Genomic DNA, 26,102 nt, shown 5'->3' on the forward strand with positions numbered 1-26,102 from the left:
TGCGTGTGGTCACTGCAGCTTCCTTTAGCCCCCTCTAAATTCCTTGCAGACATGTGGAACCAGGACATTAGCTGTTTAGAGCTTGCTGGAGGACCTAGAAGTAGTGACTGCCTTCTGAGGGGTCCTCTCACACGACTGCGGAGTTAGCTTTGATTTATAGCACTGGGGGTTAACTAGCCCGTGGTTCCTGCTGTGTACTCTTTTCTGGAGCTCCTTCCACATCCAGGTTGCACCCAAGGCCAGTCTATCCTAATCTTGGGGTGTGGTTCTATAATCAGCCTCCTAAAATATTCCCCGGGTGTTGGGGGCAGTTTAGAGGAGGAGCCTAGCATGAGTAGCCCTGGGTGGGCAGTCTTCAACACTGAAGCGGGACTCAACTCCACTCCCAAGCAGATGAGTAGAAAAGGGAACGCTTGGCTTTTTGTATCTAGAGCCTGCTCGCCTCCCTCTCACTGGGTCATTTTACAAGATGACTTGTTTGTTTTGGTGTTCATCTGTTCAGAATCCTTTGATGTTGGTCTCCCTGGCAGGTTATGGCAACAGTCTTGGGAGTATTCTCAGGATTGTAAATGTTTTTTTTTCTGAAGAGAAAGTTTTGAGTTTTCAAGTCATAGTAGGTTCAAGCTAAATGTGATAAAGAGGATGGATTAAGAGGAGAGCCAATAGCTGTGTGGGTGGGTAGATGCCACACCTCAGGCTCCAGTACAGCCTAAGCATGGCCAGTCCCCAGCCACGCTTTTACATCTGTCATGAGGGGCTGGCTTTTTTGGGTGTGCACAGGCTGGGTCCTATCATGAGCCTGGGGGAGGCCTCAGAGTCTCTCTCTTGGCAAGGCCTACCTTTAGCCCAGCTCACCCTTGAGGCCACTGCAACCCTCTCACTGTACAGGGGTTGACACAAATTCTTCCCTCAGGCTTCTGGCCATGTGGCCACAGGCGGGAGTCAGAGGTAAAGACTGGGGTCAGGGGTGAGATCTGCCCCTACATTGCCAGATAAAAGCAGGAAGAAACGCCTGAACTCTGTGCCAAGAAAATCCCAATTATCAGATATAGAAACCACAAACAAAGGGAACAGATTAAAAACCCAAGTCTTGATTCTCTCCCAACAGCCAGTCCTGGCCACATTTATTACTCAGCCCACGTTGGAACAACAGTGGACAAAAACAGAAACGGCCGTGGCCTAACAAAGCCTCTGCCCTTTGGTCCTAGTCAGGGCACCCTACTGCAAGCCTCAAAGACCCCACAGTGCAGGCCTGTGGGTGGCTGTGGGCTGGACGTCAAGCTGGGAGCAGAGGCAGGAAGGTCAGGCTACTTGCCGAGTGGCCCCAGTGGACAGGGCTTTCTGTGAGGTAGAGAGCTGCTGGGGTCCCAGAGACATCCCTGGCTGCAGGGCTGTCTGCTCCAGTGCATGAGCATACAGCAATGGCAGCAGGGCCAGGGCCTGTGTCACTCTGTCTGTGGCCCAGGGAAGCAGCCCTGGGTGGAGACTCTTTGAGGACTCTCCTGCAGGGGATGCAGCAGGGAGGGGCAGGTATGGGGAAGCAGGTTTCATGCCCTTTCTGGCTTCCTTAGCCACTAGCTATGGATAGATAGCAACAGTGGCACCTGGGATTGCCAACAGCAAACGTGGCTCACAGTGGAATTCCCGAGTGGAGTCCTGGGCGTCTGTCAGGGAAGCCTTGTTACTGATCCTGAGACGGGAAAGGCAAGGTGAAGCTGCTTTCTGGAGCCCAAGGTCACTGCTTCGCTACTTCACTCTCACTGCCAGCTGTGCCCACCCCAGGTCCTCCAGGCTAGGCAGACAGTGCTGCTATCGCAGGGGTTGCTTGAGCTCAAACAGGCCTGTCCCGCCTTTGACGACTTTCCCCACCACGAGACAGGCTGAAGGTGACTTCAGCTCATCATGGGATCCTGTGAAAGACAGAAGAGCCTGGGTCAGGGGTCTTAGGGCTCGATGCCGAGGTTGTGTGGTGAGTTCCTCGGAGGCCCTGGATACTCACACTGTGGCACAGTAACTAAGTTTGGAAGAGGAGACACTCCTCCTTATTCCATCCGAATGCAGACCTTGACCGTCCGCTGCCTTTCTACTTTTGATTCCAGATTATCACCGCATGCAAAGATGTGCTGTGGCACAAGCCATTTGCCCAGGGAAGGCCCGAGTCACCATCAAACTCACCCATCATGGTGGCCTGTCTGAGAAACTGGAAGCTGGTCTCAAATGTCATCTGCTGCAAAGGGGAGGGACTTGACTGGATCCCAAAGCGATTGAGGGGCTTATAAACACCCTCAAAACACATATAGTCGGCGACCAGGGAGAGATGGCGAGCATCAACTGCAATGCCTGTCACAGGGGCAGAATCAGGCAGGGGTAAGCCTTCCAAAGTGACCAAAGAAACAGCAGGAAGTACTGATAGAAGACAGGCACTAACCACAGCCTGAGGTCCCTCTCAGCTCCTCCACCCCCTCATCCAGCTCTGAAAGCCTACAGCTGGCCCAGGCACTGCCCAGGTTTCTTCATCTTGTGCACATGTCCACCCAGCAGCACAGGAAATGAATCTGTCTAGCTGTGCTGTTTCTACCTGGGAGCTAGAACCTTGAAGGGCCAAGCCATCAACTGTGAATTTCAGAGGCACCAGCAACTGGGACACCACTGGGAAGCTTCAGGAGTCAAAGCCTCCATCCTCCATACCCCCTCACGCGGACTCTCAAGCAACTATAGCCCCTGTACACTTTACACCCACGCTTCTGCTCCCGCCAACATGCAGGGCTGACTGGGTTCTCTAGCCACGGCCACCGGGTACCCCAACTAGGCCAGGCATGCTGTCATGCCCTGCTTACCATACACAGCAAACACATCCTTAATCTCCTTCTCAATAACCCGCAGTGCAGCCTCGATGCCGTAAGTGTTGGCCATGGCGTGGATGTCGTTGGAGTAGAGGCGGCGCAGGTCCAGCACCTGGGCAAGGGAGGACAGGCTGACGGGAAGAGCCCCATTGCCAGCTCTCTTGTGCGCATGTCCCCTACTGTTCTGGCCTGCCCTGTGCCCGGTGGCTGGGCACAGCGGGTGTCAAGTGTGTGGGGCAGCAAGGATGAGGAAAGCTGCTGGCATAACTGCCTCTGCACAGCAGTCAGGGCCTTGTCTGCCCTGTTGGGACCAGTGTGAAGAGACAACTCAGGACGCACTCAGATCCAGACAGACACGTTTTCTTCTTGTTCACTCTTCTTTTAACAAAGACCTGTTTACTGGGATGGACACTTGGGAGGTTGGAGAGGTCCCTCAGCAGAGACCATCAAACACCTTTCTAGGGTGCCCAGGGCAGGAACAGGTTGGACCCCACCAGTTACTGGGCCTCACCAGAGGCCTTGGAGCCAGAGGCTCTCAGTGGCTGTGCACTATGGCTGGAGGGGGCTCTGCCCCAGGACTAGCCACATTCCACAGGAGACCAAGCGACAGGCTGGCTGACTGAGCACTTGAAACAAAGCTTAAGTGAACGTAAGCCACACCCTGCACACTCAGGAGGTGCAGATCATTTTCTGCACAACCCTGGGCGCGCTCTTGAGCACCACGGGTGGAGACAGAAGCCCAAGATGGACAGGACCCTGGGCAGTGTGGTGCGGGGTAGGGGACCAGGGGCTGGAGCAGCCCCCAGAGCTCCTCTCATGCCCTGGGGCTGAAGCACCTCAGAGAAAGGACTGGTGAGTGGGTGGGGTGGGAGCACAGGGCCTCCTTCAGCTCCACAAGGGAGCTCTGGGCTGGGCTGCAGCTACTTTTACCAAATCAAGGGAGCAGCCCGCAGGCCAGCAATGCAGCTCAGCGTTTCTTATACTTTACTCTGAGAAGAACTTCATGTCCAGAGAAAACAGAGCAACACAAAGAGGCTTCTCAAGGAGTCTGAGAAATCCTGGGCTAATGTTGAGCAGGTTCTACACTGCAAACCGAACAGGCACTGGGAGTCCCTGGGTCATGGATGAGAGCACACACTAAATTTGGGGACCACAGTGTAGCACATAGGCCTTAGCAGGGTCCAGTCAGTTCATTGGGAGCTCAACTCCCAATGCCTGGTTCCCAAAAGAACATGAGGTCAGGGCCAAGATTTGTCGCAGACCAGCAATCAGCCGGCAGGGTACATACCTCCGAGTACTTGAACAGCTCAGGGAGGTTGATTCCCTCTGTGTTCAGTATGAGCTCCTTCTCATTGCTACTGTTGGTAGTTTCATTTAAGAGGCACCGAGTGATGCCCTTGGTTGTATAGACAATGGCATTGTGGGCCAAGGCCACAACCAAGGAGCTCATGTCAAAATTAATCTTCATCAGTGGGAGCTTCAGAGTCACCTACGGGAGAAAGCGAGCTGGGCCAGGGAAGACATTGCCCCTGGCTCCGTGGACAGGGCAGGAGCTTGCAGGCCCACCTCAAGAAGCCTTCGAAGCCCACTCAGTAGTCTCCTGGCTGGGGAGAGGGTCCTGCTGCAGAAGCTGGCAGAACACTGAATATTGGGTGGCCTAACTGACCCCAGTTCAGGATGGAAACAGTCGACGGATGTCAGTGAGGACACTGAGAATCTAGCCCACTCCATGGCCTGTCCTTTCAATGGCCACGATGCAGTGCCTGTGGCTTGGGGCTTGGGGTCCCACCAGCGAGTTCTGTTATACAAGCTACCACTTGAGAACCATGGAGTTTGACTAAAGAGAAGACAAGGGGTATGTCTATGCTGATACCAAAGCATCAAACTACTCAGACCTCAAAGGAACCATGACATCCTCAGGAGGGAGCCAGGGGACTTTTGAGGCAGGCAGAATGGATAGATTACTGTCTCCTGGAAGGAAGGAAGCTGCCATACCTGTGATGTATGGTGACATGTTTATATTCAGTGATTAAACGACACGAGTCATTTAGAAGTCTACACCTACTAGGCCTGTACTTGAGACTCCCATGCACACTGTTTCTGAGCACTAGGGGTTGGAAAGTGGGATGGATAGGGCTGTGCTTTAGAGCAGTGTCTCCAAACATCAAGAGACTCTTCTAAGGCCGCTGGAGAAATGGCTCAGTCGTTAACAACACTGGCTGTACTCCCAAAGGACCTGACTTTAATTCCCAGCACCCACATGGTGGCTCACAACCATCTGTAACTCCATTTTCAGGGGATCTGATGCCCTCTTCTGGCCTCCAAGGGCACTGCACATGTGTGTAGCCATGCTTGAAGGCAAACACCCATCCATACACACAGAACGTTAAAAGGAAGAGAGAGGTTCTTCAGGAGATAGTCATGCAGGAAGAACAGCTTGTGGGCTCAGCTGCATACTTCTACATGAGGGTCATGCTGGACAAAAGCCCCTGGCCCGGCTGTACAGACTGACCTGGCACCAGAGGCTCTCCTCTGTGTCATACTGGTAGTCCTCAATGAACGAGTGGGCCTCCCGTACAGCCTGGACACGGCGTTCCACGGCCTCTGCTCCCTGAGGCCTGGTGTGCCGGTGGCAGGCAGGGTTCTGGGATGACTCCTCCTCCAGGCCCGAACCCTCTTCCTCGCCTGGCTCATGGACCTGGTGGGCACCTTCACCATCGACGGGCCCTTCCTCTTGTGCATCATCCTCCCCTTCCTCCTCCCCTTCCTCCTCGCTTTCATAGTCAACCTGGTGGGGAGTGAAATATAGGCAGTCAGTGAGGGTCTGGTCACCTGGGCTCTGCCTATGGAACAAGCACTGTACCCCTTGCTGGTCCACACTGGTAGCATCTCTGCTCTGGCTGCTCACCTTCCTCCATTTACCTTCCTTGGCCTTTGCTGAGACAGCCACCCCTCAGTCCTGATGTGCCCCCTCAGAGGTGGCTTACTTGCCACACAGCTTCCCTGGCTCACCCTCTTACTCAGCTTTCTTTCTTTGAATCCTCTGGCCTCTCTAATCTTCTCTTTGTTCTTAGAGAGATCATGGCACCAGGGACAGGTTTGGGGAAAGTGAGAGAGATTGTGGTCTCACTGTACAAACAGGAGAAACTCTGACGACTTGTCAGTCTCCTCTGGGACCTTCAGTCTGACTCATACCCAGGTTAGCCAGGTTCCAGGGAGGGATCAGTCAGGAGATATGCAGGACAGACAGCTTAGGTGAGACTTCTGACGGGGTCCAAGCATGACAGAGAGGGAGAATTCCTTAGTGTGAGCACAGCCCCTGCACTAAGCCAGCACCCCTCACCTCTTCTTCTTGCTTCTCCTTGCGTTTGGTGTCAGAAGCATCTGCATCCCCCTCCTCAGCTTCAGCATCCACAATGTTCCCCTCCTCTTCTTCATCACCCTCATCCTCTCTCTGTGGTTTGAGATCACGGAGAAAAATGGTTAGTTCTAATATCCAGTAGTCAGTGAATCCATCTGTCCACCTGATGATCCTTGTATGAAATGAGCAATTCACCTTTGCACCTGTCCATCTACCGACCTTTCCATCGGTCATCCTCTACCTACCCACTACCTGACCCAGCCCATCTGCCTGGTGTCTACTCATCAGCAAACCTCGGGTCTGCAAACCTCCTTCCCTTTGGCTTTCACAGTTACATGCACCTGTGAAGTCTTTCATGTTCAAGGGGGTTTTGTTTGTTTTGGTTTTTGAAGACAAGGTTTCTCTGTGTAGCCCTGGCTGTTCTGGAATTCGCTCTGTAGACCAGGCTGGAATTGAACACAGAGATCCCCTGCCTCTGCCTCCCGAGTGCTAAGGCATGCACCACCGCCTGGCCAGGAGTTTTTTAGAAATTACCTTTAGGTAGCACACACCGCAGTGGGTTTTGTTGTGGCGTCTGATTACTCTCGGTCCACCTCGCCCTTAGTCACCCTCTCCATCCTCCCTCCTTGCTGTTCCTTAGTTCCTATGGCTTACCACACAGTCCCTCCTTCCACTCTCATGTCACAGATATGTCATTACCCTCTCTTGTTTACCCCTTGATTGTTTAAAAAGGGGTTAGGGATGCAGTTTAGTGGTAGAGGGCAGCCCAGTCATTATAAGATGTCAAAAAATTGCTCCAACATTGTGAGTGGGGACGAGGAAGAAGAGCTATCTTTCTCTTCCTGGCCTTGGTTCCTCTTTCTGGCTAAGTCAAGACTGTACAGATGGTTAAATACAATCCATGTCAATCTGTGCTTGAGGTAGGAAAATAGCAAAGCCACAGGACAGGAGGGACCTAGGACTTTCTCTGATCTAGGCCACCCCCTCATTCTAGCTATGCCCAGAGAGATGGCCCAGAGCCAGGCAGGGAATTCCCAGTACATGTGATACCCTGCCCAAGTAGGCTCACAGCATCGGCACTGGCCTCTCCCTGCAGCCCTGGGCAGTGCCGGTCCCTGGCTTAGGGACCTCCCACACTGCTCCTCATTGGCCCACGTCTACCTCTCCCGCTTTGCTACCAAAGAGATTTTCTGCTCCTTCTCTTTTGTCACCGAGGCTCGACCTCTCTGCTTCAAATCACCCCTCTAGTCGGTGCCTTGGTGATTTGGGGGAAGTCAAATGCAGAGAAAAATGAGACCAGAACAAGAACGTTCAAAGGCTCAGTACACATGATCTTCAGGATGGAAACTTCTTACAGGTGGTGCTTGAGATCAGAGACAGATGTCTGTAGGTCTGGTCCAGAGCTGGCAAACCACATTGCTGGCAGCCTCCTTGGCCAGGCCCATCATGCCTGGGAGTAGGTGTAGCTTGCTGGTCAAAAGCAGCAAATGCTGAGGTACGTGGAGAGATGGGCTAACATCAAGAGGAGGGCTGAGAACTGTCATGGAACCCTCCCTAGGAGCCCTTCCTACCTCTCAGACTTAAGATACGTCTTATGTACTTCATAAGGGTCCCGAGCACGTGCTTACCCGATTCTTCCCTGAGTCCTCAGTGTCATCAAGGTCCCTCTGTGTAGCTCTTCTAGTATTCACACTTCTGAAGGCTGATGCTTTGCTATTCTTCCTTTTGATGGCTTCCATTAGTAGTTTAAAGAATCTATATGGGAAGAAAGTCATCCAGCCCTGTCAGTGCCCTGTCCTCTCGATGCTGAGGGATTTACATGGGAGCCAGCACAAAGGACTGAGGCCAGTCTCTCCTACCCACCTCTACCTTCCCCCACTCTCTTAATCTGTCAGAAAAGACATCAATCCTCACTCTAGCCTGCCTCATCTGGACACATGCTCTGTGTTCTAGACTGGAGTGGCTGCTGCCCTTTTCAATTGGCTTGTCTGGGCAGTGCGGGTTTTCATATGCACGGTCGTTCTAAGCATCACTTTCCCTAAGGCTTGCAGAGCTTGTTCTTGGTAACAGACAGTTGTTAGTGCCTCTGCACCTGCCATCTACTTAGGACAGCAGAATCAGTTGTCGGAGACGGAAACCCAGCCTGGGACAGCCCATCCCCTCCCAGATACCCACAGAAACTCAAGAAAGTTGGTCTGGTTGGGTCAGAGGAATCCCCAGCCTCATAAACAGGAACCTGACACCCGAATGAGAGAGGGCTTTCAAGTGCACCAGATCAAAGGGCAATGCAGCCAGCTTTGTGGTACGGAATCAGACACAGATGAGAAGCAAACCTATCAAAGGAACTCTCACCCCCTTCCTCCTGAGCTCCCCATTTTAAGGGTGCCTCAGACTTCAGCATGCCCCATCTCCACCTTGCTTTTTTTTTTTATAACCCTCACTCCCTCACAAGGCACTTGAAGAATCCCAAATGGACTGCTTTTTACTTTACACAGTATTAGTTCTCACCCTAACCTTGCGCTCATCCAGCCTATGTTCTGAGTCCCACTCTGAACCTACCCACACTAGTCCTGTAGGCAAGAGACCAATGGGAAGACAGGCTCCCAGCCTCAAGAAGCATGGAGTCTTAATTTGAGAAGCAGCAGGTCAAATGTTTGGTCATTAAAACCTAAAGAATGTCATCCTTCTTCCCTGTTTGTTTGTTTGTTTTTTTTTTTTTAAAGATGTATTTATTATATGTGTTGGGTGTTTGCCTGCATTATGTATGTGTACCATGTGTGTGCCTGGTACCCATGGAGTCCAGAAGAGGGCGACAATCCCCTGGAACAGGAGTTACAGATGCTGGGAACCAAATCTGGACCTCTATACCGGGTCTCTTAACCTCTGAGCCATCTCTCCAGCCACCCCGCTCCTGTTTGTCTGTTTAAAGAGTGCAGTTTTGTTGAGACTCACTAATCTAGTGACAAGCTTGCTTACCAGGAGCTGAGGAACAGGGGCAAGAGAGAAGAGAGGCAGGGCATGACTTTGGAAAGAGACAGTCAAGGGGAAAGAGTGGACACCGAGAGGTGAGAGTCTGGATCTCATCTGTTGTGAGGGATCACTCAGCCAGGGCACCACAGAGAGTGGACAGGCAGACAGGTGCTCCCTCAGAGGCTAGGGTTATCACCGCCATCAGTGTCTGTCTCGGTATGGACATCCCAGCTCTGAGGTTTTTTGCCCACCATTCACATCTGTCCATCTGTTCGCACTGTCAAGCATCCTGTGGGCATCATTCCCAACCTTGCTACCATCCTCTACTGACAGGCTGAGGTGCAGATGTAACTCCTCTAAAACGTCTTTCCTCTAGGACTCCTTCCTGCGCTGCCTGCCTCTTTTGGTGTCCAGACCTGTTGAGGACATGGGTGAAGGTGGATGAATGGGACAACTTATCTGCTTGTGCACGTGATACAGCAATGCTCAGTGTTTTCCAAGGGGAGTGATGACCCTCAGTGAATGCTCTTTGAAGGTCATGCTGTTTGCCAGTGTGGCAAATGAAAGGAACCAGAGGGGCATACGGCAGAGGAACCAGCCATCCCACTGAAACAACTATGAACTGGGAACATGATCCTTCACTGTTTCCAAAAGTGCCTGTCAACATCCCCACGCCCTGCTGCTGCAGGAGTCAATTTCCGCTCAGTTGCTTTCCCTGCAGGAGGGGTTACTGGGGTAAGTTCACGGCGGGGGCAGGAGCCAGAACCTACAGTCCTCGACTCCCAGTCTACTGCTCTTTCCACTTTATCACTCTGGCCCACACTTCCAGGTTCACCACACAAATATTCAGAGTGATGGGTGCCAGCAGAGATATAAGAGCATTTGTGCTTCTGTGTCTCAATCCAAGGAACACCTACCTCTGTTTCTGTTCCTTTTCTTTCCATTATGCATTAAAAATAAATAAACAGTATCTCCTGATCTCACAGATGAGGAGGGAGAGGAGAAGGAAAAGGGGAGACAGACAGGAGAAGAGAAGAAAGGAGGAACAGCTGCCCGGGGAGGGCTCTCACACCCCCTTCCATTTCCTGCGAGCTCTCAGGCCTTAAGTGGTTGAGTCACTCACTGCCTGGGCTGACAAAGGAACTCTAAAACCACAGCCCAGATTACAGGCTGCTCTTACTCTATCTGCCTGGGACCTCAGAGGCCTGCTCTGGAGTCACTAAGCCTACCTCTGCCCAAAGTGACTGCACATGGCCTTGTTTATCATGGCTTTCCAGTGTACAAGCAAAACACGCCTAGGAGCTGAAAACATACTTCACTGCGGGGACAGGCCAGAGTTGTCACTTGCTGGGAAGAAACAAACAAAAAGGTAGTGTAGGGACTGGTGGGATGGCTCAGTGGTCAAGAGTACTTATTGTTCTTCCAAAGGACTCTAGTTTGGTTCCCAGAACCTATGTTGGGTGGTTCACAATGCCTGTAACTCCAGCGCCAGGAGGATCTGACATCTCTGGTCTTTGGACACCTGCTGCATACAACATGCCCATACCTACATACAGACACACACACACACACATAATTAAAGTAATACAGATAAATCTTTTTTAAAAAGTGACTCACTACTTTCTCTTTCACAAGGCAGACAGAATTCTAAACCGAGCTGGCATGTGCCTTATAGTGCCCTACCTGCTTGGCAGCTAACGCTCTGGGCAAAGAGAAATGGTGAAAGCCGTCAGCTCTGCCCCTCTCAATCATCCTCAAGAGGCCCCGTGGTTCTGACTCCCACTTCTCAGAAGAGAGCTTCCACGCCAGTACAAACATCGGCTGTACCTGCTCGCCCTGCTCGCCTCTGTTAACTGACAAGCTTGCAGGCTGGAGTCTATACTGTGCCCTGTCACTTTGCCAGTGTCCCAGAGCAGATCCAGGACTGCCCGTGGAACAAACACAGGAGGCACTGTGTTTGCCCAGCCAGCAACCTCGCCCAGGGCTCATGTCACCCTGGCAGGATCAAGCTAGGCAGTGATTCCGGTCTAAACAACATCATTTTGATCCAAGATCAACTGTCCTGACAACCATCCTAATGGTCATCTGCTTAGGTCACTTAACAATGTGGTATTACCTTTAGGAGCGGAAGCAAAGGACAAAAGGCCAAGTAGTCCCTTGCTTTCAGTCGTACCCACCCCAGCAGCTGACTGGACTAACTCGGCAGGAGTGGGATGGCTGAAGCAGGAGAACCTTCTTCTCAGCCCTGCCTCTGGTTGTCCATATCTTTGTGTGTGTGTGTGTGTGTGTGTGTGTGTGTGTGTGTGTACATGCATGCTGGTATGCAAACAGAGGTCAGAGGATAGTCAACTTTTGAGACTCAGTTCTCTCCTTCCACTCTATGAGGTCCCAGGGGTCAAATGTCAGGCTTGGTGGCATGTGTCTTTGCCCACTGAGCCATCTTGCTGGCCTGGTTCTTTACAAGTTAGCAGCTCTGGGGAGACCTGGGATCCGTCTACATTACAGGCAGTGGTCGGGGCTGAGTCCTGTTAATGACGGTATTTTTCTTGCCTAAAGTATATTTACTAGTTACTGATACTCAAACGTTAGGAGACTGATTTTTTTTTCTCCCTCTCCCACCCAAAGCAAACGCAGGTAACAAGACAGCAAGAGGAGGCGAGCCTTTCACGCTTTAAATCAGAAGATGGGGCGCCCTGGACCACATTTTCGAACATGAGAGCCAGCCTTCTGAAACAGGTTGTACACTCTGCCAGTGGCCTCCCAACCTGTTTCACCACCATTAGGGTCAGCGGGCAAGTCAAATGCTTTGGTGAATCTTCCCACCTTTCTGACCTTGTACATTCCGCATTATGACCCATGCTTTCAAACACCCAGAAAACCTGGACTTGAGAGAAAAAGGAAGTTCATTCTCCCTAGCAGATAGAAGCCAGGATTTCTGAGTATCCATCTACAGCAGTGACTTAGCAACATGTCACGGCTCCCATCAGCACACTAGAAATAAGTGAGGAACCACATTCTGCCTGGAACCCCAACTCTACACCAGGTGCTGGTCTGAACCACACAAGCTCCACTGTGAAGGGCTCCTTCTGTTTCCTCTACAAGTCCTTCCATATCTTAGCACCGTAAGCTGGAGAGGACTCAACAATCCAAGACAAGCTGAGGGAATGATACGTGACGCAGGACGTGACGCAGGAGGGTCACACTAACAGGACAGACTTGGGTGAGGGCTCCATATTAGGGAGCGGAGCCTACTGCTTTCTAGACACTTCCTTTGTGGGCTCAGGCCAGGAGTGCTTCATGGGTCAAAGTCAAAGACAAACACAGCTGAGTCCTGACCTGGTTTCCATGAAGTGCAAGATATCCTCAGGTCTCAGGCACTTCTCCTGCTGGTAATATGCATGTGGCAGGAACTGAAAGCGGAGCTCATACAGCCGGGATTTGTTCTGTTTTTCCCCCATACGGAAGGACTCTTGGACATCAACTTTCTGCAATACCTAGAACCAGATGAACAGAGTCTGAGCCATTCAGGCCCCAGGTGACTGTACTGCACGCGGATCACAAGATACTGAGTCTGAGGCAAAGAAACCTCGGTGAGCTCTGCCTGTGTAAATCCTTGGGGTATGTCAGGAGTGCACGGCCGAGGAAGCACTTCCAGAGTGCGGCCTGTGCCTCCTGCTAAGGGTAGGTTAACCCAGGGAGCATTCTTACTGCACTCTTCAGGCAAATGCAATGGAACTGACAATGATCTCACAAGTTTCTTCCTGCTTAGCACCTAGCAGAGACACTCCATCTCCAGGTGGAAGTCTGGGGCTCAGCTGCCAGCAGACTGCTCCGCTGGGGTAGGGGGTGCAGGATTAGGCCTCCACTTGTGTGTAATCCAGTAGGAGAGACAGTTACCTCCCCCAGGCACACCCTGGTGAGCTGCTTCTTCAGGCTCTTCACTCTCCTCAGCGCTTTCTTGGTGTTGAACACAGGCACGCTCATCATGGGCGTCTTGATGTTGGCGCTGGCCACCATGAGAATCTCCCTCAACCTGTCAAACAGTGACACATCTCATCAAACATAACCAGACTTTCTTGTTTGACTGAAACCTTTTAAAGAGGGCAGAGCGTTTGTGGTATGAGAAACCTTGGGATATTTATTCCAGGGGAATACGTTTTATCAGAGTCCCAGCTCTGGCCCTGCCAGAGTCCTCCCTGTGGTTCAGGCTCCCCATGCGCAGAGTTAAGCTAAGGCTCGCTTCCTTCACCATTCTCAGCAGCTAGAGCTTCCCGAATGGATGAGAAATGGAGGAAAGACTAAGCCAGAACCAGCCCTCAGCACTCTTATTGAGCCCGGTCACCCTCAACCCCAGTCTATGGGCTCAGCCTCCTGCAGTCATGGACGAGAACCCTCAGCCTGGGAAGTTGGGGAAGCTCTCCAGAGTCAATCTGTCAAAAATGGAACAACCCAAATGCCACGAGCATGGGCCCACACTTTCTGTTTCCAGCAATCATCACACAGCAGTGTATGGACATGTACCTAAAGAGCCAAGGCTACAGGAATGGCAATCCTGGAGTTGGGCAACCAGGGGGCACTGTGCTGGAGTGTTGACAATGTTCTGTGTGTATGGTCTCATAAGCACCTCTGCTAACCCAATGAAGGAAGTAGCAGAGGCATATACAGATTCTCAGTATCTAGCCACAAAAACCACTCAGGCTCCAAATATGCTCCAAGGAGCCACACTTAGAGAAAACCTAATCTCTTACTCACCAGCTCCCCTTCCCTGCCCATCTCATAAAATAACTCCTTTCCCAGGAACATTACAGCAGATCTTACAGCTGCACAGTGTGCCCCTTTTTGCCCCCATACCTTGGAATACCCAGGGTGACATTCATCTCGCCTCTGCCTGCAAAGTGAAAGGTGTTCAGTGTCATCTGTGTGGAGGGCTCCCCAATGCTCTGGGCAGCCAGTAGGCCAACAGCCTCGCCTGGGTCACACAGTGAGCGCTGCCACTTCAGCTGCAGTAAGGTTCTCAGCCTGGAGACATAAAGAACAGCAGGAATCAAGAACAAGTATCCAACTGCCCACCACACCACCAGAAAGCAGAAACACAAATCCCTAGCTGGTTCCTTGTTTGAACTGTTCAGGTTTGCCACAAGAATAGCATGTGTCCTTGCCAGGCCAGTGACACAGGCCTCTCTGAGCAGTGGTTATTTAGGGGACCATTCACATCCCCTTCCCCACTAGCAACAGAAGTTTAGAGAGGGCTTACACTTCCGGCTGTTCAAACTAGAAATAGTTTCAGGTTTGCCAAGCAGTCAGAGGTGGGGTGTGCTCCCATATGTGGAGATCACATCATGTGTATCTGCACTGCATAATTCTACAATGTAAGAATTGTCCTTCCCAGAAGGCTGGCTCATTAGCAACAACCACTGTCATACACAGAAGGGCTCAACAAACTGGGATGTATATGAACACCTATGTGTGGAGGGCAGTGCACATGTGGAGGAAGCCACAGAGCTACATGTCCATACACATTCTTCCAGGTGCTTTTGAAGGCAAACACAACCTTCTGGGATGCAGGTGGAGGCTGCCTTCCTCTTCTCGAGTGGGTCAGGAAGCCCACACACCACGACACTGATCAACACCCTCACCTGTCGAGAGAAAGCTCTGATTTCTTGTAGCTCCTCTCTGCTTGAGCTGCCCATTCCTGACTGTAATCATCAATCTTTTTTTCAAATGTTTCAGACACAGACGCAAAGTAGATGTCTGGGCGCCACACAGATAGGCTGGGGTCGGGACAAGGAGCGGCCCTCTTCTGGTATTTCCGTCGACTCTGCTCATCTAATTCATACCACATCTGCAACATCTGGATGGACAACAAGATGCATCTAAGCTCGATGGGAAGGCATCACCTCACCAACTCCAGGCATAGCCAGTGGAGCGAGAAGACTCAAAGGATTGTGAGTAGAGAGAAGTGCAAGGCAGAAACCTGGCTGTGGTGAGGTAACAGGGGAAGAGACTGTCCCTGGCATGCAGTGGACCTGGCCTGGCAGAAGCACAGTAGGGACGTGACATCATCATTTCCTGCCCAACTAGGATTCCTTTTGAGTCAAATGGGCAGTGTTCATGATTATGGCATGCTAAAAGCGAAGAACTGTCCCAGGCAACCAGGACACCGGGAGTAAGGTGACCACCAAATGCCAGTCAGCACCTCTCTCTCCAACTCAAGCTGGCCTCTCTCTAACAGATCTCTACCCAGAGCCCTGCTCACAGCTGCCCCCCCCCCCCCCCCACTCCTAGACTGGTCTCCCTGACCCTTCACGTCTGGAATCCCAATCAGCAGCCTGAGTAACTCACTGAAGCCCCACTGCTCATGCCCTCTGATGTACCTTCTAGTTACAATCTCACATGGCTGCCACTGGGCATCTTGACGGACACCGTTCTTTACCATGGACACAGCCCCCATGTTACCTGCTGGGTTTCTGGGCTGCGGCCATTCTCATTCTTTCCCTTTAGGTTCAAGGCTTTCACAGCTGCCTGAATCTTCTGGGAGAAACTCAGGAAGGCGCCTTTTCTCAGCAGGGCATTAGAATGCTTGCTATGCCATTTTTTAATGGCTTTGAAGTGGCAGAGCACTTTCTGGGGATCTGCTCTGGATAAAACTTCATGAAGATGTTTGGATTTCATTATCACCTAAACAAACAAACCATACAGGCAAGAGGACAACATCAAAGGTGGGTCACACTGCATGACTTCAAGGGACCCAAAGTTCGTAAGAGTCCTTAGGACACCTCTTGGAGCGATCCAGCACCCACTAGTGAGTAGAGACCTTACCATCAGGACAGACAGCAGCTCATTCAGAGCAGCCCTGGGGAGAGGAAAAGGTGGCCCCAGTACTGAGATCTTGATCCTGCCATCAGAACTAAGTCCTGGTCTGGTGGCGGTGGCACATGTCTTTAATCCTAGCACTCGGGACGCAGAGGCAGGCAAATCTCTGTGAGTTCAAGGCTAGCCTGGTTTACAGATCGAGTTCTAGAACAGCCAGGGCTACACAGAGAAACTCTGTCTCGAAAAACCAAAAAACAAAACAAAACAACAACAACAACAACAAAAAAAAAAACGCCAAAAAATTAAAACAAAACAAAAACCCCACTAAGTACTGGACAGCTCATGATGGTTTCTTTCAGGGTAACTGTTCAGTCCACAGTGACGGCCATCACCCATTACTTGTGCATTAAGAAATATACAAGTTACAGACATACGTAAAGCAGGCTTGTGTTCAGGCCCTTGCCCCGTCTCTCACCAGTTGCATGCCCTAGCTTCAGCATTTAGTTGCCTCAGCTGTCAGCTGAACAGAGCGCTGCTGTAGTCCTAGACTGCACCAAGAACCTAGAAAGCACTTGCTGTGTGTTTCACTTTAAGACCCGGCACCCCCCACCCCAACCCCACAGATACATGTGCTGCCACGACCTCATGTGGCCATGGTCTAAGCAGGAGTTCTGGCGATATCAAATGCTTCAGGACACTGGTGGGGGCTTTACAAACTTCCAGCTTTTCTCAGTGGTCACATGGATGGAGTGGCGGGACTCTAGCCATCACTCACAGACACAAGAGTCTGACCTTACCTCATAGTTGCTGGCCAGGAAAGGGAACTGCTTGGGCTGCAGAAACTGTGTCTTGGGGATGTCCAGGCCATCTTCCCCATACAGGAACTGTACCACGCTGCCATCACTATCACGAACTGTCAGATCATACTGGATGACCAGCCCCTCCAGGTGCTTGATGATACACCTGTAATGAAACACCCTGCTCAGTGCCCACAGGGTGACAGACAGTAGAGGGGAAGGAAGGGGACTGCCGTTCCAGATAAACACAACTCTAGGATGGACTACTTCCAGTGCCCCACACCCTGGGATCTGACATCTCTCGGCCAGAGGCTACATTTCCTGCCAGTTTTCCAGGAAGAGACCACCTCAGCGGTCTGGCTACCACTCCCAAAGCCAGGCTCCCACCAAGCTCAGCTGCTAGGGCTGCTCCTCAACCTTTCACTCTCCTGTACCTCAGAGCTCTAAGGGCATCCTTAGTTAGGACCACAGGCAGGCAAAGGGAAGAGACCGTCAGTGTAGAGCTTACCAAAGACAACAAGGGGCATCATCAGGAACTAAATGCTGCCATGATGTCCTTATTCTGAAGGCCTTCATCTTCAGCCCTCTAGTGCAGCTGGCTCCTTCACCCTCTCTTGCTTTCTGTCCTGCTCACAACCCAGTGTCTACCAGTTTCCTAAGACCCTGTTTTCTCTCCTCCAACCCAAGCTGGAAGGGTAGAGCTCAGTTTTGATGATGACTGACTCAGAGCCTGGCAAGCTGGTACCAAACACCACCGTGATGGTGATACCAGTCCTTGGTCCTCTGCTATGCTGGCCTTACAGGGCCTAGTAGCTGCCCGTCATGGTCACATCTCCCTGAGCTTCAGGCCTTATCTCTAGCAGCCCACTGACATGCCTTGCCTGCTGGGGACCTCCTGCTGTCATACCAAAGGCAGCCATGTTCCCCTCTGCTACAACACTCTTTCTGCTCTCCATCAGCTGAGATCTGTGCTGCTTAAAAACTTCAGGGAGCAGACCTGTGCCTTTCCCACTTCCCCAACCTGAAGCCTGCACTGTGCCTCCTCACTCCTGAGCCTTCACAAGTTCCCACGGGCAGGTGAATCCTGTGAGTTACGTACCTTTGCCCCAACAACTGCTGCTTTTCTGTTCAGCCAGAAACTCCAACACCCTCTTGCTGTTCACTCTAATTCCTATGGGTTCCCACACTTAAGAGTCCACCATGCCCAGAGTTCACTGATCATGTGCTTCCCAATTTTTCTTATACAACACATGTACTCTTGAACAATTTAGGGGGAATGGAGTTCTACCTCTGCTCATACAAAGGAACTGGTTAGGCGATCCAAGTCCTTGGGAAGTAAGGGGACTGACCTTACTTCCCTGACCCAGCTTGGGAACTGCCAGCTCCACAGACGAGCTTTTTACCAACAGGCCACTCAGGAGTATCTCTACCTCAATGCTACTCTAGTGCCATTGAGTCAGGGAGGAAGACTAGAACAGGGTATGCGGGCTTGGCAAGTCTGAGTTCAGAAACAGAAGAAACGTCAGAGAGCAGAGGGGAAGACAGGAAGGGACTGTGCTTCCTGTCACCCCACCCAGCAGTGCTCAGCAGAGCAGCTGGAGCAGTATGGGGGTGTCTACCCCCGTCTCCCATCATGATTCTCTGAGCTCAGGAGGAGCCCTGACAAAGCCCCAGAGGCTTGCACTCTGCGCAGTGTGTGTGTGTGTGTGGGGGGGGTGGTGCGGGGGACAGACACAGCGCGCTGGTGGCTACAATGACTACATGGGATACAAGACAGCAGGATCTGCTGCCTGTATGACGGCTCCCTGGAGTTGGGCCTTGTGTGGCCTTGAGCTCTGATCCCTCCATCTCCATAATGAGGCTAGGTACATGACTGTTCCCTTTTCTACCACAGGAAAGAAAAGGTCCTGGCTGGTCACCTCCCAGGGGGACACCTGTTACTAGAGTGCTCTGTAATTATCCCAGGTTGCTCAGACTCTCAACCAAGGACAAGCTTACCACTGACAACCAGGCGTGCCCAACCTTTTGATCCTGCTCATCATGTTGTCATCTTCAAAGTTCACCCGTGAGAACTGTGTAACCAAGCTTTATCTCATATTATGCTTTATCTCATATTATGCTTTATCTCATATTATGCATAATCTCATAATGTTTGATGTAAGGTTGCAATTTTGTGTTAGGTTGTGTTCATAGATATTCTGAGGCACATGAATACAGCACACAGGTTGGGCACACACAGAAGACCTACAGAACACAGGGCTTACTGTATAAATCTCTGAGGGCATGCTCTACCAGTAATGTAGAAATACTCTGTGCAATTTTCTGTCTCAGGCCACACGTGGAGTCATTTAAAAGAGATTATATCATCCAAAGAACCTTCAGCGACATATGACAGATGCAAGGTCCTGGGACACCAGCCCCACCCACCAGAGGCTACAGATGCTTTTACCTTTGGAGATAGCCAGATCGACTGGTTTTGACAGCAGTGTCCACCAGGCCTTCTCGTCCCGCCATGCAGTGGAAGAAGAACTCCTAGGGGAATGTGGTAGCCAGGTCTCAAAGGTGGCAGTGAGCACCATGTATTCCCTAGAGGGCCACTCAAGTGCCACCCTATGCCGTGCAGACTGGTCCCTTCCTAGATCCTAGAACCCTGGCTTTCACAACCCCAATGGCTCCTAAAGACTTCTGTGGTCCCTTGGGATCTCTCTCTTCCCTGCCTGAGGTAGAGAGACATGTGGGTAAAAAGAAACAGGAGCTGAAAGCCCTACATGTACCATACCATCCTCAAGACACTTCACGCCACATTTCCAGTGAGAAGCAAGGCTGGTGTTCAAGCCCATCCTATAAATCCTATGCTTGGATTCTGCATTAAGGTGTTTCCCAAACTTCTGTTTGTTTGGTTTTAAGATAAGGACTTCACTTGTAATCCAAACTGAGCTTGATTTTGTGATCCTTACGCCTCAGGCTCCTGACTAATTGAGATTACAGTTGTGAGCTATAATTGAGATTACAGTTGTGAGCTATAATTATTGGGATTACAGTTGTAAGCTACCATGCCCAGCTCAATGATTTCTTGATACACTAAAGGGTGGGAGTGAGAATTTGAAATATTCTTGTCTACACAGCTTTTCAAAAATTTTGACTTCCACCACAGGAAGAATACATCAACAACATTCATCAGCAAACATGCAAGCACACATTCAGAGAGAGGGAACTCAAGGTAAAACTTAGTATGGTTCTATCTCATCCATCCCTTATTACATGGGACAAACTATTTTCTTTACCACTCCACTCTGTTCTATTACATAAAGGAATGCTGAACACTATCTACTACAATGATTTCTTATTTTTTTTTGAGATAGGAGGGTCTATTATATAACTCTGGATGTCCTGGAACTCACTATGTAGACCTGGTTGGCCTTGAACTCTCAGAATTTGAAATATTCTAGTCTACATCAACCTACTACCATCTCTTGGGACTGTGGATGATCCTGTGAATGCTTGTGTGGGGTCAATGGATGGGCCTATGGAGCAGCCAGCAGCCTGGGAATAGTTCTGGCATCCTTTCAGACATGCATGACACTATGGAATCAAGGTACTATCATCCAAAGGCCATTCCCTTAAGCAAAATTAGGTACCTGCTACAGATGTCCTGTTACTACAGTGAGGGGAGGGAATGGAAGGAAAAGGGGAACTTGATAAATTCATCTCCATGCTCCTTGTCGTGACATGAGCACCTTGGTGACTGGCATTCCTTTCCTAGCTGCTTCTGAAGCAGCTAAGAACTGGCTAAGGGAGGGTACATCACAGACAAGGGTGAGGCCAAGATCAATCTTGTCTTTTCATTTTCTTTGGAGGTAAGGACTTGCTATGTAGCTTTGGCTGGACTCAAACACTACAATCCTCCTTCCTTGGGCAAATACTGGGAGTACAGCATGAGCCACCATATCTTACTCAATCTTTTCATTTTACCACTAAACATGTATCACATGCCTACTATGTATTAGCATTTTGCTAGCTCTAGAATCACAATGGGGACCACCATGTGGCAGTTGTGTGTTCTTGGAGTTTGTGGTCTAGCCTTTAACATTTTCCACTTGATTGTTCTTGTGCTGTTATTGACATACGTCACCACTACTAGGCCTAGGACTGAAGGGAAATACTAAAAACACACATACAGGAGGCCTGATACCGGTAAGGAACCTTCCAGTGACGAAGCCGCCAGCCCTGGGGGTGAACTCGTAAGGCTCAAAGCAGGGCAGTGACTTGCCAGATGCCATCAGTGGGGGTCTCCGGCCTTCCAACTCAATCTGGCCCAGCAGGCAAGAGATCTGGGGAGAGGAAAGACAAACCAGTCAAGGTTTCTGTGAGGACTAAGCAGCACTTTGTCTGAACAGAATTCCAGCTATCCTTCAAGAACAGCATTTGGAAATAGATCTACAAGGCCAACATGGAAGCACATTTCAAGAAAAAATTGGCTCTGGCTTCTTTACATTTGGGGACAGTTGAGAACAAGTGATGCTTAGAAAAGAAGCCATGACTTAGAATCATCACGTTATACCTGGAAGGACCATGTAGGTTTGTACTGGTTGGTTTTGACAACTTTACATAACCTAGAATTTTCTGGGTAGGGAAACGTCAATTGAGAGAATGCCTCTATCAGGTTGCCTGGTGTATGTTCTTTGTTAATGATTAATGTGGGCAGGCTCAGCTCATTCGGGGTGCTACCACCCCAGCACAGGCTGTTCTCAGTTTGTATAAGACAGCAGGCTGAGCAAGACCCAGGGGACAGTTGGTTAGTAAGCAGTGTTCCTCCATGGCTTCTGCTCTATGTCCTGCCGTGAGCTCTACTCTGAGTTCCCTTAGCCACTGTGACTTGAGAGTCGTAAGATGAAACAAACCCTTCCTCCCCAAGTTGCTTTTGGTCTTCATCACGGCAAGAAGAACCCTAACTGAGGAAAGCTCCAATGGAGAAAGGGAAGTCCACAGGAGAAACTAATCCTAGAGCCAGAGAGCAGTCAACCCGCTCATCTGTACGCTTAGGAAATTACATATGAGTACTCCGGTAAGGGGTGGGGGAGATCTGTATTTCCTTTTAGTTAATGGGCTCTTGACAGGGTGTTCAGCCTCTAAGCCCACTCTGTGTCTTAGCACTCACCAAACAATGGAACATGCCCCTTTAAGAGCCTCTCAAAGTCATCAGGATTAAAAAACAAAAAAACCCACATCAAAACAGGTACTAAGATTCGTGAAAATGTCTCCACAGCACCAAGGAACTATGGGAAGATAATGAGACTCAAGAGGCAAATGATCCTCGAAAGGATGTTTACAATGCAATAGCCAATGAAAAAAGTAGAGAATGCACCCTCGTAAGATTCTCTGTGTGTGTGGTAGGTGCACGTGTGAAATCACGTGTGTACTTGTGAAGGCCAGAGGCTGACGCTGGCTGTTTCCTCAATCTCTCGTCACCTTTATGATTTCAATCAGGGTCTTTCATTGAACTTCAAACTCATCAAAATGAACTTCAGGGACTGCTTTTCCCCACCAAGAAGGGGATTACAGGCATCTGCTGCCATGCCCAGCTTTTGGTGTGGGTTCTGGATCTGAAGTCAGGACCTTGGGCTTGTGAAGCAGACACTTTATTGACTGAGCTGTCTCCTGACTTCAACATCAAGATTATACTGAGATTTTACATGGACAAGTGGTGTGCAGATATAACATGTACATATACAGCACAATAACCTGGTGTTATAACACATCCCCACGTGGTATATAACCAACCTACATATTTCTATACACTGACACTGGCTAGCACTTGCAATGATTTCTACATGCTTTAGTATTTTTCAGTCTTCTCAGTTATATTTTACATGGATTGAGGAGGTTTTAAGATCAACAATGAGGAGAGATGGCTCAGTGGTTAAGAGCACTGACTGCTCTTCCAAAGGTCCTGAGTTCAATTCCCAGCAACTACATGGTGGCTCACAAACATCTGTAATGAGATCTGGTGCCATTCTGGCCTGCAGGGACACAGGCAGGCAGAACACTGTAATATATATATATATATTAGTAAATCTTTAAAAAAAAAAAAATCAGCAATGCACCAGAAAGCTAATTCCTGACATCAGCCTCCCTCTGGCACACTGGATAAAGCACTTCTGCTCATACTTGCATCGTGTTCACGGTCGACCCTTTGGCTCCCGACTGCACCATCATCTGGAGGTTGTTCTCAGGGAACTGTCTGTGCAAGCCGAAAGGCATACATGCCTGTGGATCAAATGGCATACATGCCTGTGGTCAGTGACTTATCTTTTTGAAATTCCACATTTAGAAGGTAAAGTTATGACAGAAACAATAAAGCCAGAGAGAGTACTGATCTCCAGCCAAGGGCTGAACTGCATTTAAGACAAAGGAAAGCCTTTCCCTAGAACCCTCAGATGGGAGCCCTGTCCTCTGCTACGCTCAAAGGAGCCCCAGGTTTCACTCACTGGCCAAATGGCAGCAAAGAGGGAGACATAAAGGCTGAGAAGAGGGTGGGGCTGGCAAATCCAATCTGAGATTCTGACAAGGAGCTAGGTGTGCTGGTTAGAATAAGAACGGCCCCACAGACTCATACATTTGAATGCTTAGTGTTGGAATTCCTAGCCATTCCCCCAGCTACATGACCGCACATGCACTGTTCAGATGTAATCCTATGTAATCCGTGTGCTGCGTGGTCGTGTAAGTTGCACGCAGTGTGATCACACAATCTATGTGCATGTGTGGCGTAGTTCCATAAACCCATATGTGCATGTGCAGGGGGAATCCACAAAAAGCAGGTCACAGACCCCCCCCCCCTTCTTCTTCTCCCCCCCCCCCCCCCCGGTCTCCCTGCACATGTCTTCCACAGGACTGATCACAATCTCTCCTGTGCCTCCTTTCTCCTAATAAAACTCTGATATGGGTTTGTGGTGCCTCATGGCTTTTCTAGCACAGTAACAGCTAGCTTGATGAATAACATTTCGTTGCCACGTGAAACCACACTTTGTCACCAGGAAGTTGCACTATTTGAAAGGATAAGAAGGCCCTGTTAGAGGAAGCGTGTCACTGGAAGTGGGCTTTGAGGTTTCACAATCTTAAGCCCAGGCCCCCTTTCACATGCTGGCTCTCACTCTTGCTCTCCCTAGTGATCAGGAAAGAGAACTCACTCAGCTCCTTCTGAGTTACTTCTCGGCTACTTCTCCAGCACCACATCTGCCTGTGCACTGCCACGCACCCCACTGTGATCATGACTAACCACTGAAAATGTAAACAAGCCCACAATTAAATGCTGTCCTTTAGAAGAGTTGCCTTGGTCACAATGTCTCTCCACAGCGATAGAACAGTGACTAAGACAATAGACTAGAATAAAATCTAAGCCTGCAGTAGTGGAACACACACTTTTAATCCCAGCACTCAGGAGGCAGAAGCATATGGATCTCTGAGTTTAAGGCCAGCCTGGTCTATAGAGTGAGTGCTGGACAGCCAGGACTACATAAACACTTTTTTGAAAAAAATTAAAAAAAATAAATATCTAAGGTGAGGTCCTGATGAATCAGCCCAGGAAAGCTCAGTCTGGATGCCCAGAGCCAGTGCATCACCAATGTCCACACCTGCCAGCAAGCCATCAAGCACTGCAGAAGTGAGAAAGCCCTACAGTGAGGTCCTGGGGACCATGACATGGGATCTGGATCTGTTCCAGCCTGTGCTTGGGGATCCAGACACCTAGTCAACCCAGGAGGGCAGAGCCCGGGTTGGAAGAGGGCAGGAATGGGAGCTGTGGGACAAGAAGCTATTCTAAGATGTGCTCTGTCCGTCCTGGTGGAGAAGGCTCTGGCCGTCCCAGGCAGCGCTAGAGGGCTCCTCTGACTAAAACCTTCTACTGAGGAGAGCTATCTCCCAGGCCACCAAATGAAGGCTAGAAGGCAGCAAGAGGAGCACAGATAAACTCAGATGTGGAGCCACAGCCTTGTCCTTCTTTGCTCAGGCTGGGCCCCGGGGTCTACCAGCAGAGTGAAAGCCAGGCTGGCCCCTCCTCCAAACCACAGGGTAGGGAGTTCAGACTCCGGAGCAGGAGCACAGGCAGAAGTGAGCCGTGACCTTGACCTAGGCAGCTTCCCGCTCCTTCTGAACTGCCACAGGCTGGCTTGGCACTGTGCAGACTGTGCTCCTCACGGTCACACAGGAAGTACCAATCCAACAGGACCTTGAGGCCAGGCATTGACCTCTGGCTCTGCTCTGTGAGCAGCAGTGGCGTCTGCCCCTTGTTTTGTTCATCTACCTACAGTGGAGCGGGATCTACAGTCCAGCTTCTTTCTTCAGTTCCTTTAAAGCACCAACTCCCAAATGAGCACATTTAGAAGTGCTGCACAAAGTGTTCCCTTTTTAGCACAAACCTAAGGCCTTCCCAGACTCGAATGGAGAATAAAACCCTGAATTCTTCATAAAGATGGAGTCTACTTACCCAACTTCAAACCTCACCTACTCAGTTGTTAAACAGTCGAACTGCTCTAAAGGGCCCAGGGTGAGAATCAAAATGTAATTCAAAACAAATCAACAAAAAGCAGCATTCAAGAAGATGGGGATGTGTGCACTGTATGGCGAGGCTGACCTTGTTGATCTCATTGCTGAAATGGTTCACTTCCTCCTTGAACTTCATATCAATCATGTTAAAATCCCTCTGGTTTTTGCCCAGATGGGCATCCTGCCATTTCCCTTGGATCTCATCACATGATGCAGCTTCTGGTAGGTTCAATGCAGCCCTGACAGCCTAGAATAAAGAAGGAACAGGAGGTGGTAGCCAAAGGAGGGTGGTTTTCAGTCTGTAAGATAAGTGGCCCCTGGGACAGCAGCCCACAGCCTCCCAACTCTCCTCTTTACCCGGGGCCCACACTGGGTGGACTCTTCAATGATGCGCTGTCTCTTCACATCTGCATCTGGCTTAACCAAAATGTCTTCTACACCTGCAAAGGCAAACAGATAAGTTCAACAGGGCCCAGGCCTAATGGCTCACTGGCTTATAAACTTGGTGATGCTCAGATCTAAGCTGAGTGTCACAGAGACAGGAAGCTCTGCAATGGTGATATGAACATCAGTGCATGCTTAGGAAAGCCGAAACATCTCATAAGCGATAAAATCAAGGCTCAAAATTGAGGCACATAGGTAGAAAGTAGGCCTAGGCTTGAGTTACAAACTTGTGCTTTTAGTCAGAAGCTCTGCTGGCTACATCCAATAAATCTGTGTGGGATGAAATGGCTAGAGATTTAGGTTAAAAAGCTCTTCAGTGGTAGAAGAGAGGAA

General features: G+C 50.2%; 1 protein-coding gene across 2 annotated transcripts in view; it reads right to left on the reverse strand.

Annotated features, from left to right (window-relative positions):
• Positions 1-1,090: 1,090 nt before the first annotated feature.
• Polr1a (RNA polymerase I subunit A) overlaps positions 1,091-26,102 on the reverse strand; it is a 64,416-nt gene continuing 39,404 nt past the window's right edge. Inside the window, exons 17-34 of one of the 2 annotated variants that reach the window (XM_036181499.1) lie at positions 25,683-25,765; positions 25,414-25,572; positions 22,953-23,051; positions 20,963-21,115; positions 19,234-19,316; positions 16,785-16,950; positions 15,631-15,852; positions 14,811-15,025; positions 14,026-14,193; positions 13,072-13,207; positions 12,511-12,668; positions 7,833-7,959; positions 6,187-6,297; positions 5,356-5,631; positions 4,132-4,332; positions 2,838-2,955; positions 2,176-2,340; positions 1,091-1,910 (exon numbers count right to left, since the gene is read on the reverse strand). In XM_036181499.1, the coding sequence (XP_036037392.1) occupies positions 1,810-1,910; positions 2,176-2,340; positions 2,838-2,955; positions 4,132-4,332; positions 5,356-5,631; positions 6,187-6,297; positions 7,833-7,959; positions 12,511-12,668; positions 13,072-13,207; positions 14,026-14,193; positions 14,811-15,025; positions 15,631-15,852; positions 16,785-16,950; positions 19,234-19,316; positions 20,963-21,115; positions 22,953-23,051; positions 25,414-25,572; positions 25,683-25,765 (2,741 nt within the window). In that variant the 3' untranslated portion in view covers positions 1,091-1,809. The remainder of the gene's footprint in view (positions 1,911-2,175; positions 2,341-2,837; positions 2,956-4,131; positions 4,333-5,355; positions 5,632-6,186; positions 6,298-7,832; positions 7,960-12,510; positions 12,669-13,071; positions 13,208-14,025; positions 14,194-14,810; positions 15,026-15,630; positions 15,853-16,784; positions 16,951-19,233; positions 19,317-20,962; positions 21,116-22,952; positions 23,052-25,413; positions 25,573-25,682; positions 25,766-26,102) is intronic. The other variant, XM_036181500.1, reaches the window with a different exon arrangement.

This window comes from Onychomys torridus, chromosome 3, assembly GCF_903995425.1.
Source record: "Onychomys torridus chromosome 3, mOncTor1.1, whole genome shotgun sequence".
NCBI classification, from domain to species: domain Eukaryota; kingdom Metazoa; phylum Chordata; class Mammalia; order Rodentia; family Cricetidae; genus Onychomys; species Onychomys torridus.